A 13,658-nucleotide genomic window follows, 5' to 3' on the forward strand; every position below is an offset into this window, starting at 1 on the left:
CAGATCCTTTAGCATTCTTGTGACTTTTCTCAGGCATATTTGTAAGTCTTGTAACAGTAGTTGAGATACATTTTATCCAACTATATAGTAAGTCTCCAGCTGGACTAACTAAATCCTTAATAATAATCTTACAGTTACATCTTTCCTGGATGGTAAGGAGCCCTAGTACCAAACTCAACAATACTGAAGTTAAGTGTGCTCGTCTGTTTCATCTGTGGGAAGCCTCAACTTGGTAATCTGGAGCCCCTCCAAGCAGCCAACTCCAGTCATTACAGTGGGGTATCCAGAGTCCTGTCCAGCCAATCACACTGTCTTTGATACACCTCAGTATAATGGGTGAAAACCACTCATCATTATCATCTACCTCTTGTGTTGACCACTAGTAAAGCAAGCATTTTTCTTTTTTCCTTCTTTTTGAGACAGAGTCTCGCTCTGTTACCCAGGCTGGAATATGGGACGATCTCGGCTCACTGCAAACTCCACCTCCCGGGTTCAAGCAATTCTCCTGCCTCAGCCTCCCAAGTAGATGGGATTACAGGCATGCGCCACCACACCCGGCTAATTTTTGTATTTTTAGTAGAGACAGGGTTTCACCATGTTGGCCAGCCTGGTCTCGAGCTCCTGACCTCAGGTGATCCTCCCACCTCAGCCTCCCAAAGTGCTAGGATTACAGGCGTGAGCCATGAAGCACAGCTGCAAAGCATTTTTCTTTTTTTTTTTTTTTTTGAGATGGAGTCTAGCTCTGTCGCCCAGGCTGGAGTGCAGTGGCGCCATCTTGCCTCACTGCAAGCTCCGCCTCCTGGGTTCACACCATTCTCCTGCCTCAGCCTCCCGAGCAGCTGGGACTACAGGCGCCCGCCACCACACCTGGCTAATTTTTTGTATTTTTAGTAGAGACAGGGTTCCACCGTGTTAACCAGGATAGTCTCGATCTCCTGACCTTGAGATCTGCCCGCCTCGGCCTCCCAAAGTGCTGGGATTACAGGCGTGAGCCACCATGCCCAGGCTTCTTTTTTTTTTTTTAAGACGGAGTCTTGCTCTATTGCCAGGTTAGAGTGCAGTGGAATGATCTTGGCTCACTGCAGCCTCTGCCTCCCATGCCTCCCAGGTTCAAGCAATTCTCCCGCCTCAGCCTCCCAAGTAGCTGGGACTACAGGCGCACGCCACCATGTCCGGCTAATTTTTGTATTTTTAGTAGAGACAGGGTTTCACCATGTTGGCCAGGATGGTCTCGATCTCTTGACCTCGTTTTTTTTTTTGAGACGGAGTCTCACTCTGTTGCCCAGGATGGAGTGCAGTGGCGCCATCTCAGCTTACTGCAAGCTCCGCCTCCCGGGTTCACGCCATTCTCCTGTCTCAGCCTCCCCAGCAGCTGGGACTACAGGTGCACGCCACCACACCTGGCTAATTTTTTTGTATTTTTAGTAGAGACGGGGTTTCACTGTGTTAGCCAGGATGGTCTCGATCTCCTGACCTCGTGATCCGCCTGCCTCAGCCTCCCAAAGTGCTGGGATTACAGGCGTGAGCCACCGCACCTGGCCGATCTCTTGACTTCATGATCTGCCTCCCTCAGCCTCCCAAAGTGCTGGGATTACAGGCGTCAGCCACCACGCCCAGCCTGCAGAGCATTTTTCAAAACAGCCTAATTAAACCTTAATATGCCAAGTGGCACCAAAGTGAAACTGTTATGTAAGTATTGTAACTACTGAACTACCTTTCTAATGCTTACAATGCATTGTAAGGAAAAAACAAAGGAGGAGTTCTGGCCAATAGGAATCATTTGGAAGAAAACAAAGCATGTTTCCAAAGCATGGAATCCCATCCAAGATTACCATACTTTACAACAAGGCACATCAATGTTCATGAGAATTGAAATTAAGAATATGCAAGGGGACAGGCGTGGTGGCTCACGCCTGTAATCCCAGCACTTCGGAAGGCCGAGGTGGGCGGATCACCTGAGGTTGGGAGTTCAAGACCAGCATGATCAACATGGAGAAACCCTGTTTGTACTAAAAATACAAAATTAGCCAGGCGTGGTGGCGCATGCCTGTAATCCCAGCTACTCAGGAGGCTGAGGCAGGAGAATCGCTTGAACCCAGGAGGCAGAGGTTGTGGTGAGCTGAGATCACGCCACTGCACTCCAACCTGGGCAACAAGAGCAAAACTCTGTCTCAAAAAAAATTAAAATTAAAAAAAAAATACATATATATATATATATATATACATATACACACACACAAGGGAGAAATAAGGGGGAAAGTTCTGCTGAAAAACACAATGGGTTTTCAGGTGGTTTCCTACCCCCTACCATCAGCCGAAGTGGGTGTCTGCACCACACTTGTCTGCTGTCCTGGCACTGGAGCTCTTGCACTGCTGATCAGAAGATCAAATTTGGTGCTTCTGCAGGTATTGGAGCAAACTTTGTCATGTTGGTAAAAATCAATCTGTCCGGAGTCCATCATTTTCCTGTGCAAAGGGAGACAAGAAGTACCAGTTCAGCCTATACTTCATCTAGTGGGAACTAGGCCTCAGGGAAAAATAGGGACAACACTGCTGAGCCTACTGTGTAGATCAGTGAAACCTAATAGTGTTAGAAGTCATTAGGTTGCAAAAATTCTAATTGGGCTTTAAATTTTCACTGGTCCTGCCCACATTTACCAGTATTCCTCCTCCCTCCGTAGTTTATTCATTATGAGTATTGCAGCAAGATCTGGTGCCACTTTCACAGACATAAAGTTTCAGTCTTTTAAAAAACTCTCCTACGAATACAGAAAAAAGTTCACTATACTAAACCCACCCTGGAAAATGTCCTTATAATTGGATCCACAAAACGTTATTATAGGACATGAGCAAAACCATGGGGTATTTTAATTATAGTAAATTCTATGTTATAACGTCATTTGGCTTTCACTAAAGATTTTTTAGTATCCTGACTCTTTTTTACATTTGGGGAAAATTGGCATATGCTTGTCTTTCTGGGTAAATAAAACCCGCCAAGAACAACAAAACTCAAAGTTAAAGGTATTCCTCAGCCAGGTGCAGTGATTCTTGCCTGTAATCCCAGCACTTTGGGAGGCCAAGGCAGGAGGATCATTTGAACTCAGGAGTTTGAGACCAGCGTGTGCAACATGGTGAAACCACATTTCTATAAAAAATACAAAAATCGGCCAGGCACGGTAGCTCATGCCTGTAGTCCCAGCTAATTGGTAGGATGAGGCTGAAGAATCACTTGAGCCAGGAAGCTGAGGTTGCAGTAAGCTGAGATCACGCCACTGCACTCCAGCCTGGGTGACAGAGTTAGACCCTGTCTCAAAAATAAATAAATAAATAAATAAACAAACAAACAATAAAAATAAAGATATTCCTTCCCAATTTCATTGGATTACTAATTTCTGCATACAAATCATCTGAAAAAAATTTTTTTAAATAATGTTTTGTTGGAAGTACAGGAGTAAAATAATTTTAAAAATTTTTAAATAAAAACAAAAAGAACACAAATAATGTTTCTGTGTCTCTGACTAAAAAAATGATGTGGGCCGGGAATGGTGGCTCACACTTGTAATGTCAGCACTTTGGGAGGCCAAGGCTGGTGGATCACCTAAGCTTGGGAGTTTGAGACCAGCCTGACCAACATGGAGAAACCCCATCTTTCCTAAAAATACAAAATAAGCCGGGCATGGTGATGCATGCCTATAATCCCAGCTATTTGGGAGGCTGAGGCAGGAGAATTGCTTGAATCTAGGAGGTACAGTTTGCAGTGAGCCGAGATCACGCCATTACACTCTAGCCTTGGCAACAAAAGTGGGGTGTGGTGGCTCACGCCTGTAATCCCAGCACTTTGGGAGGTGAGGTGGGCAGAGCATTTGAGGTCAGGAGTTCAATATCAGCCTGGCCAACATGGTGAAACCCTGTCTCTACTAAAAATACAAGAAAATTAACTGGGTGTGGTGGCGCGCACCTGTAATCCCAACTACTCAGGAGGCTGAGGCATGAGAATCACTTGAACCCAGGAGGTGGAGATTGCAGAGAGCCAAGATCATGCCACTGCACTTCAGCCTGGGCAACAGAGCAAAACTCTGTCTCAAAAAAAAAAAAAAAAAAAAAAAGGCTGGCCACGGTGGCTCACGCCTGTAATCCCCGCACTTTGGGAGGCTGACGCGGGCAGATCAAGAGGTCAGGAGTTCGAGACCAGCCTGACCAATATGGTGAAACCCCGTCTCTACTAAAAATACAAAAATTAGCCAGTCGAGGTGGCGTGCTCCTGTAATCCCAGCTACACAGGAAGCTGAGCCAGGAGAATCACTTGAACCTGGGAGGCGGAAGTTGCAGTGAGCTGAGATCATGCCACTGCAGCCTGGGCGACACAGCAAGATCCCAACTCAAAAAAAAAAACCTATGTTAAGAAACTATTTAGCATTTTCAGCTGGCCACACTGGCTCACACCTGTAGTCCAAGCTACTTTGGAGGGCTGCTTGAGCTGAGGAGATTGAGGCTGATCATGCCAATGCACTCCAGCCTTAGTGACAGAACACGGGCTTTTTTTTTTTTTCAATTGCTCTTTTTAAAAAATCTTAGGCCAGGCATGGTGGCTCATGCCTGTAATCTCAGCACTTCGGGAGGTCAAGGCGGGTGGATCAGGACGTCAGGAGATCGAGACCAGCCTGGCTAACATGATGAAACCCTGTCTCTATTAAAAAAAAAAATACAAAAATTAGCTGGGTATGGTGGCACGCGCCTGTAGTCCCAGCTACTCGGGAGGCTGAGACAGGAGAATCACTTGAACCCGGGAGGCGGAGGTTGCAGTGAGCCAAGACTGCGCCACTGCACTCCAGCCTGGCAACAGAGCGAGACTCCGTCTCAAAAAAAAAAAAAAAAAAAATCCTACAACACACAGACAATGTCAACATTTTAGCATATTTTCTTCTACTAAATTTTACTTACATATGTATGTCTTAACACAGCCAAAATCAGTTTAATGAATTTTATATGTTTCTTCCTTCAAATTGTCATAAGCATTTTTCCATGTAAAATCTCTTCAGAAATATTTTAATGACTGCAAAATATTCCATAGTATATACTCATAAATTTACACAAGCCATAATTGACTTTAGAAGTCTTTTGACTATATATTAAAGCAGACTATAATTTTTACATTAATAAATAATGTTGTAATAAACATCTTTATGCTTGAATCTCTACAAGCATTATGGATTTTTCTTGAAAGAGTTTCCTTAAAAATAATTATTTTTAAATTTTTTATTTCTTTTTAAAAATGTTATTCTTTTTTTATTTTCCCTGTTAAAAAGAATTAAATGGCCGGGCACAGTGGCTCACGCCTGTAATCCTGGCACTTTGGGAAGCGGAGGTGGGTGGATCACGAGGTCAGGAGTTCAAGACCAGCCTGGCCGAGATGGTGAAACCCCGTCTCTACTAAAAACTACAATTGCTTGAACCCGGGAGGCGGAGGTTGCAGTGAGCCGAGGTCGCGCCACTGCACTCCAGCCTGGGTGACAGGGCAAGACTCTGTCTCAAAAACAAACAAACAAGAGGCTGGGCGTGGTGGTTCACGCCTGTAAACCCAGCACTTTGGGAGGCCGAGACGGGTGCATCATGAGGTCAGGAGTTCAAGATCAGCCTGACCAACATGGTGAAACCCCGCCTCTACTGAAAATACAAAAAATTAGCCGGGCATGGTGGCGGGCACCTGTAATCCCAGCTACTCGGGAGGCTGAGGCAGAGAACTGCTTGAACCCGGGAGGCGGAGGTTGCAGTGAGCGAAGATCATGCCACTGCACTCCAGACTGAGCAACAGAGTGAGACTCCATCTCAGAAAAAAAAAAAAAAAAAATCAATCTTGTCTCCCAGGATTTTTAAGTTGATTAAAGTCAAATAATGCATGGATTGCTCAAGCCAATTCTTCAGAAAGAATAAAAATGTCAACCTAAAGAGAAAAGCCCAGATTCTAGCATGATTATGTGCCCCAAAGTTTGTTGAAAGGTATGTGCTTGACATTAGAGCTTACCTGAGCATGATCCCACCCAGACGAATAGCTCTCTTCCAGTCCTTCAGAGTGGACTTGCCAGCCAGATGAACAAAGTGCTTGGGGCTGATCAACTGATCATTGAACTAAAAGTAAAAAGAAAAGTCCAAAGAGTCTAATGTCAACTTAGGCAGGCCAAGAGGGGAAATAATGAAATGATAACTCTACATCATTTGTATAAAAAATACCCAGATGACATCCTAAGCCTTGTATTATCCAACCTCCTGTACTATTGTGTTAGAGAAGATGATCCTTCTCTGAGCATAGTCTCAATTCCTGGTACAAAGCCACAGAATACATGCAGAGATCAGAGATAAATATATTAATAAATATCTAAAATCCATTTATGCCTGGAATCAGGCTAGTGTGGCAAACAAAGGCTGTTCAAATAAACTGAAATAATCTATCCAGCCCTAATGAAGACAGAATAAGCAATTCTATTTTTATCAATAATGTATTTTTTTGGCTAGTCAATCTAATAATTTTTTTTTTTTTGAGACAGAGTCTCACTCTGTCACCTAGACTGGAGTGCAGCAGCGCAATCTCAACTCACTGCAACCTCTGCCCCCGGGTTCAAGTGATTCTCCTGCCTTAGCCTCCAGAGTAGCTGGGATTATAGGGGCCCGACACCACGTCCAGCTAATTTTTGTATTTTTAGTAGAGATGGGGTTTCACTATGTTGTCCAGGCTGGTCTCTACCTCCTGACCTCAGGTGATCCACTCACCTCAGCCTCCCAAAGTGCTGGGATTACAGGCATGAGCCACCTCACCCAGCCAATATATTTTTTTGAAGATGCGAGGTTTTCCAGCCCAGGCAACATAGCAAAACCCCCCATCTCTACAAAAAATTAGCCAGACACAGTGGTGCACACCTGTGGTCTCAGCTACAGAGGAGGCTGAGGTAGGAGAATCACCTGAACCCAGGAAGTGGAGGCTACAGTGAGCCAAGATCATGTCACTGCACTCTAGCCTGGGCAACAGAAAGTCACTGTCTGAAAAAAAAAAAAAGAAAGCCAAGGTCTCACCATTTTGCCCAGGCTGGTCTTGAACTCCTGGACTTAAGTGATCTTCCCACCTCGGTCTCCCAAAGTGCTAGGATTACAGGCATGAGCCACCACACCCAACCCAAAGTTCTTATTTTTTCTATTGTGACACATTAGGACAATAGCCACAAAATAAATAAATAAATAAATAAAACTGATATAGTGGAAGATAAAAAGGATGCACGGAACTCACACCCTTTGAGAACAAGGAGTTCCAAATTTGGCTTCAGCACGGAAAAGACAATTACCTTGACACACTTCACGTTTATTCCTGGACATACAAACTTCTTCCAGAGGAGGATGGCTTTGCTCTCCCCACAAGTTATGGGGTAAGCAATTTCCATATCCTCATTTGCTTCTATAGTGCCTGTATCTGAAAACAGAAAAAATATCAGTTATTTATCAAACAACTCTTCCCCAAAGCTGAAATTCAAAATCTCTAGTCTCCTGGTTCCTCTAAGGGACTAACACTTCACTCTTGCTCGTATCATTTAGGAATCCTCTGGAAGAAGTTTGGCCTAAGAGCTATCCTTCCCAAGCTCTCACAGTGTGCCAGACACTATACTATGTATTTTACACACATAATCTTGTTTAGTTCTTACAACAAACCTGTGAGGCAATGATTGTTTCCTAGGTGTTTTTTTCTTTTTTTCTTTTTTGAGATGGAGTCTCACTCTGTCACCCAGGCTGGAGTGCAGTGGCGTGATCTCAGCTCATTGCAACCTCTGCCTCCTGGGTTCAAGCAATTCTCCTGCCTCAGCCTTCCAAGTAGCTGGGATTATAACCATATACCACACACCACCAGGCCCGGCTAATTTTTGTATTTTTAGTAGAGATGGGGTTTCACCATCTTGGCCAGCCTGGTCTTGAACCCCTGACCTCAAGTGATCCACCTGTCTTGGCCTCCCAAAGTGCTGGGATTACAGGCATGAGTCACCTCGCCTGGTGTAGGTGGTTTTATTTATTTATTTTTTTTAGGATGATGTCTCGCTCTTGTTGCCCAGGCTGGAGTGCAGTGGTGTGACCTCGGCTCACTGCAACCTCCACCTCCTGGGTTCAAGGGATCTCCTGCCTCAGTCTCCTGAGTAACTGGGATTACAGGCGCGCACCACTACACCCAGCTAATTTTTATACTTTTAGTAGAGGCGGGGTTTCGCCATGTTGGCCAGGCTGGTCTCAAACTCCTGACCTCAGGTGATCCGCCTGCCTCAGCCTCCCAAAGTGTTGGGATTACAGGCGTGAGCCACTGCGCTCGACCAGATGTTTTTTAAATTAATTAATTAATTGTTTCCTAGGTGTTAAATGTAAGTATATGGGCTTCAGAAAGGCTAACTGACTTTCCCAAGGACACACCTAGAGATGAGAAATTGGGATTTAAACTAAGGTTTGTTAAATTTCGGTTTCTTTCCAGTTTCTTTCCACTGACTGCCTTCTAGACAATACCTCATCAGTCATCATCAACAACTTATTTAATGACAGGGATCAACTTTGAGGCTCCAATTTCTATATGGGATTTTTATCGACAAAAAGTCTTTTCAGTTACCCTTCCAAATTGACATTAACCAACCAACTGACGACCCTAGCATCTTAGTCAGTGGTGTCTCAAGATGTACCACCATCAAAATCGAGGGCTGTAGTACTGGTAGGGCACACAGGGATGGGAGAAAAACATAAGGCACAGATGGCAAGAAAACTCAACCAAGGAAGCTAAAATCAAAGGTATTAGAATGACAAAAAAAAAAAAAAAAACAAAACCTTACCAATCCCTTCTTCAATTTTGTGTATCGTGTGAGTTTCTACTGCTACAACTGCCGTGTTGTTCTCCGACCCAGCTTCATAAATCCTGTTGTAAAAGTGTCCATCGATAAACAAACTACATAAATCATGAAAAAATTAATATTCACAGCATGGGGTTAAGAAATTTGTTTCAAACTATCTCAAAAGAAATAAAATAAATATACTTTATAACTCTGACTAGTTTCCCATTGTATTTAAACTCCAAACCTCCCAGGATTGCTTAGCAGCTTCTACCATGAAAATGAATCCACAACTCTCCTCACCTCAAAGGAAAGTAATTTTTGCTACTTATTTATTTATACCACCACTTGCTACTGTATTACACCAGACTTTTCCCTTCATAACTTTATTTTTTAAATCTCAGTAGTGGAACAATCCGCGCTTTTTTAGTTGCAAAGGGTGAACAGAAAGCTACAATATTTCTCTAGGACATTTACAAACAGTTACCTTCACCTTGAGAAAAAACTGAATAAAAATAAATGTCCACTCCTTTCATAACTTTTTATTTATTTATTTTTTTGAGACAGAGTCTCGCTCTGTCACCCGGGCTGAAGTGCAGTGGTGCGATCTCGGCTCACTGCAAGCTCCGCCTCCCGGGCTCACGCCATTCTCCTGCCTCAGCCTCCCGAGTAGCTGGGACTACAGGAGCCCGCCACCACGCCCCACTAAATTTTTTTTGTATTTTCAGTAGAGATGGGGTTTCACCGTGTTAGCTAGGATGGTCTCAATCTCCTGACCTCGTGATCCGCCTGCCTCGGCCTCCCAAAGTGCTGGTATTACAGGCATGAGCCACCACACCCAGCTCCTTTCATAACTTTAAATGGGCCGGGCATGGTGGCTCACACCTGTAATTCCAGTACTTTGGGAGGTTGAGGTGGACAGATCACCTGAGGTCAGGAGTTCGAGACCAGCCTGGCCAACATGATGAAACCCCACCTCTACTAAAAATACAAAAAAATTAGGCTGTGTGCGGTGGCTCACGCCTGTAATCCCAGCACTTTGGAAGGACAAAGCGGGCGGATCACGAGGTGTGGAGTTGGATACCAGCCTAACCAACATGGTGAAACCCCATCTCTACTAAAAATACAAAAATTAGTCAGGCATGGTGGCGTGCCTGTAATCCCAGCTACTCAGGAGGCTGAGGCAGGAGAATCACTTGAACCCGGGAGGCAGAGGTTGCAGTGAGCTGAAATCGCACCACTGTACTCCAGCCTGGGCGATGGAGCAAGACTCTGTCTCAAAAAAAAAAAAAGAAAAAAAGAAAAAAAAAACTTTAAATGCCCATGGCATAGTATTGCTACAAGCACACAACTAATTCATATTACGGAATTACCCTGAAAAGACTAAAAAGTAGTACCAGCAGATAGTTTGAGATAGGAAGAACCATGCTGACTAAAAAGCTGATGTCCCTTGCTGGAAACGGTGTATTTTGCTGGGGGTGGTGGGTGGTGGAGGGGTGTTTGTTTGTTTTTAGCATTTTAGCATCTTTTAAGGTACCATAACCAAACTATTGACATGAGCAAAGCCTAGTGGAAGAAAAGTAAGAGAGAAACTACATCCAAAGTAACTAGGAGTGACCAGAGGCACCACTCAGAGAAGGTTATATAATGCAGATCTCTCTAAGATACCTCTACATGTATGGGCTCAGATAATGTAACTTGATATATCAACAATCAACATCCTTTATTTAATTTCTGTAGTAAACCTGATGTGCTAATTATTGCATCTTGTTACTTGAAAGCACTGCCTGAATATTCTCCTTTGTATCAATGACTACCTCCACAGTGACACCTCTAGCACAGACCTCCCTTCTGGATTTCACATTCAAACACAGCCAACTGCTAAATGAATAAATACATTTGTATGTGTGTTTGTTTCTTGAGACGGAGTTTCGCTCTTATTGCCCAGGCTGGAGTGCAATGGCGCGATCTTGGCTCACCGCAACCTCTGCCTCCCGGGTTCAAGCGATTCTCCTGCCTCAGCCTCCCGAGTAGCTGGGATTACAGGCATGCGCCACCACGCCTGGCTAATTTTGTATTTTTAGTAGAGATGGGGTTTCTCCATGTTGGTCAGGCTGGTCTCGAACTTGCGACCTCAGGTGATCTGCCCACCTCCGCCTCCCAAAGTGCTGGGATTACAGGCGTGAGCCACCGTGCCCAGCCAAATAAATACATTTGGAAGTCCCACAGGACTTTGTCGAATTCATTATGTCTAAAATAACCATCAAGTTCCCTTTTCCCACCCACCCTCAAACTATTCTTCTCCCTATACTCTCCATCCTTGTTAATAGCACCACTCAGCACACTGTAGACAGAAATCTAGGAATCATACTAGATTTGTTTCATTTCCTTCTTCATACCTCCACAGTCAGTCACCAAATCCTGCTAGATGCATCACTTTAACACTATCCATCCTCCCTCCCTGTCTCTATCTCCACTGCTACTGCCTTAATTCAGGCCTCATCATCTCTAGACTGGTATCCTTGCATCTAACTAATCTTCCACATTCCCACCAGATTAATCATGTGATTCCCTCCTTAAAATCCCTCAAACACCCTCTCTCCTCATTGTTAAAATAAAGCTCCAAATCCTTTGTATGATATTTAAGCTTCTTTAAGATCTGGCCCCTGGTTTCAACTCTTCCCAAACCTCACCTTAAAATCCAGGCCCCGGCACTGCCAAACTATTTGTGGTTCCCAAAAGTGCCATCTTCTTATACCTTCTTTCTCTTACTTCTGCCACTTCCCAGAACATTATTCTCCACTGCCTTTGTGTGTGTGTGTGTGTGTGTGTGTGTGTGTGTGTATGTGAGATAGGGTCTCATTCTGTTGCCCAGGCTAGAATGCAGTGGTGAGATCATAGTTCACTACAGCCTTAACCTCCCTGGCTCAAGCAATCCTTCACCTCAGCCTCTTGAGTAGCTGGGACTACAGGCATACGCCACCATATCTGGCTAATTTTTCTATTTTTTTTATAGAGACAGGGTCTTCCTATGTGGCTCAGGCGGGCCTTGAACTCCTGGACTCAAGTGATCCTCCTGCCTCTGCCTCCCAAAATGCTGGGATTACAAGCATGATCCACTGCACCAATCTCCTATCTGTCTTTTAATAAGTAGCCTCTAGGATGCTTTTCTTTCCTTCCCAATCCCTTCAGTATAATCACTTACTTCCTCCTTTGTGACCTAGCTGTACGTTGGGTTTTGTCGTAACACCTATCACAATGTATGCTTGTTTATCTGTCTGTCTCCCCTTGAGCACAGGCTAAGAGGTCCCCAAGTGCACAGATTATGGCTTATTCATTTATTCAATTTTGTATGCCCAGCATGTAGTTGACTGACTGGAACATGGCAAAGCACCCAATAAATGGCTATTCAGGGAATGAGGATTGTGATAAACATGAGAAACCACTGCTTCAAATAAGACTGGTAAACTCACCCTAAGTTGACCACTATGTGAAAAATCTCTTAAAAGAATACATTCTCATGTATGAATAATGTCCTTTTTTTTTTTTTTTTTTTTTTTGAGACAGAATCTCACTCTGTCACCCAGGCTGGAGTGCAGTAGTGCAATCTTGGCTCACTGCAACCTCCATCTCCCAGATTCAAGCAATTTTCCTCCCTTAGCCTCCCAAGCAGCTGGGATTACAGGCGCGTGCCACCACACCCGGCTAATTTTTGTACTTTTAGTAGAGACAGGGTTTCACCATGTTGGCCAGGCTGGTCTCGAACTCCTGATCTGCCCACCTTAGCCTCCCAAAGTGTAGGGATTACAGGTGTGAGCTACCATACCCGGCCTTTTTTTTTGTTTGACACACGGTCTTACTCTGTTGCCCAGGTTAGAGTGCAGTGGCATGATCACAGCTCACTGCAGCCTCAATCTCCTAGGCTCAGGTGATCATCCCAGCTCAGCCTCCTGAGTAGCTGGAACTACAGGTGTGAGCCACCAAGCCTAGCTAATTTTTAAATTTTTTGTAGAGACAGGGTCTCGCCATGTTGCCCTGGCTGGTTTTGAACTCCTGGGCTCATGTGATCCTCCCATCTTGGCCTTCTGAAGTGCTAGGATTACAGGCATGAGCCACTGCACCCAGCCAAGTAATTTCAACAATCAGTAAATCGCACTTAACGGTGGCAAGTAGGAGGTAGTCTATATTTTTACAAGTAAACAAGATTTCTTTTTGTTTGTTTGCTTTGAGACGGAGTCTCTCTCTGTCGCCTAAACTGGAGTGCAATGGCACAATCTCGGCTCACTGCAACTTCCGCCTCCCGAGTTCAAGTGATTATCCTGCCTCAGCCTCCTGAGTAGCTGGGATTACAGACATGCGCCACCACGCCCAGCTAATTTTTGTATTTTTTAGTAGAGACAGGGTTTCACCATATTGGTCATGCTGGTCTCGAACTCCTGACCTCGTGATCCGCCCACCTCGGCCTCCCAAAGTACTGGGATTACAGGTGTGAGCCACTATGACTGGCCGTAAACAAGATTTTTTATCAGGGAAAAATTATCTAAAGTAACTCAGGATAGTGATGGATTGAGCTTAATTCTCTATATCTACTATGGCCATAGCCAAAAGTCACGAAATATGTTCAAAACGTTAAGGCACCATGAGATATTGACATTCCCTACGAATCATCATTATGTTTACTAGAGCTTAAAAGGTAAGTCTACATTATTGTATTCTTTCTTTTTTGAGACAGAGTCTTGCTCTGTCACCTACTGCTGGAGTGCAGTGGCATGATCTCAGCTAAACCCTATCTCTTCTAAAAATACAAAAATTGGCCAG

At 44.3% G+C, this 13,658-nt stretch overlaps 1 protein-coding gene and 1 non-coding gene across 8 annotated transcripts in view; both read right to left on the reverse strand.

Moving 5' to 3' along the window:
• Positions 1–13,658, reverse strand: part of GMEB1 (glucocorticoid modulatory element binding protein 1) — a 49,670-nt gene that overhangs the window by 19,535 nt on the left and 16,477 nt on the right. For 4 of the 7 annotated variants that reach the window (XM_031003814.3, XM_055389556.2, XM_055389557.2 and 1 more), the window contains exons 3-6: positions 8,844–8,926; positions 7,332–7,456; positions 6,023–6,126; positions 2,309–2,466 (exon numbers count right to left, since the gene is read on the reverse strand). In XM_031003814.3, coding sequence (XP_030859674.1) covers positions 2,309–2,466; positions 6,023–6,126; positions 7,332–7,456; positions 8,844–8,926 — 470 coding nt within the window. Of the gene's footprint in view, positions 1–2,308; positions 2,467–6,022; positions 6,127–7,331; positions 7,457–8,843; positions 8,957–13,658 lie in introns of all 7 variants that reach the window. The other 3 variants (XM_055389555.2, XM_031003811.3, XM_055389553.2) reach the window with 1 other exon arrangement.
• Positions 9,236–9,366, reverse strand: LOC115932359 (small Cajal body-specific RNA 24). Its single transcript, XR_004068647.1, has one exon.

Source organism: Gorilla gorilla, chromosome 1, assembly GCF_029281585.2.
Source record: "Gorilla gorilla gorilla isolate KB3781 chromosome 1, NHGRI_mGorGor1-v2.1_pri, whole genome shotgun sequence".
Lineage (NCBI taxonomy): Eukaryota > Metazoa > Chordata > Mammalia > Primates > Hominidae > Gorilla > Gorilla gorilla.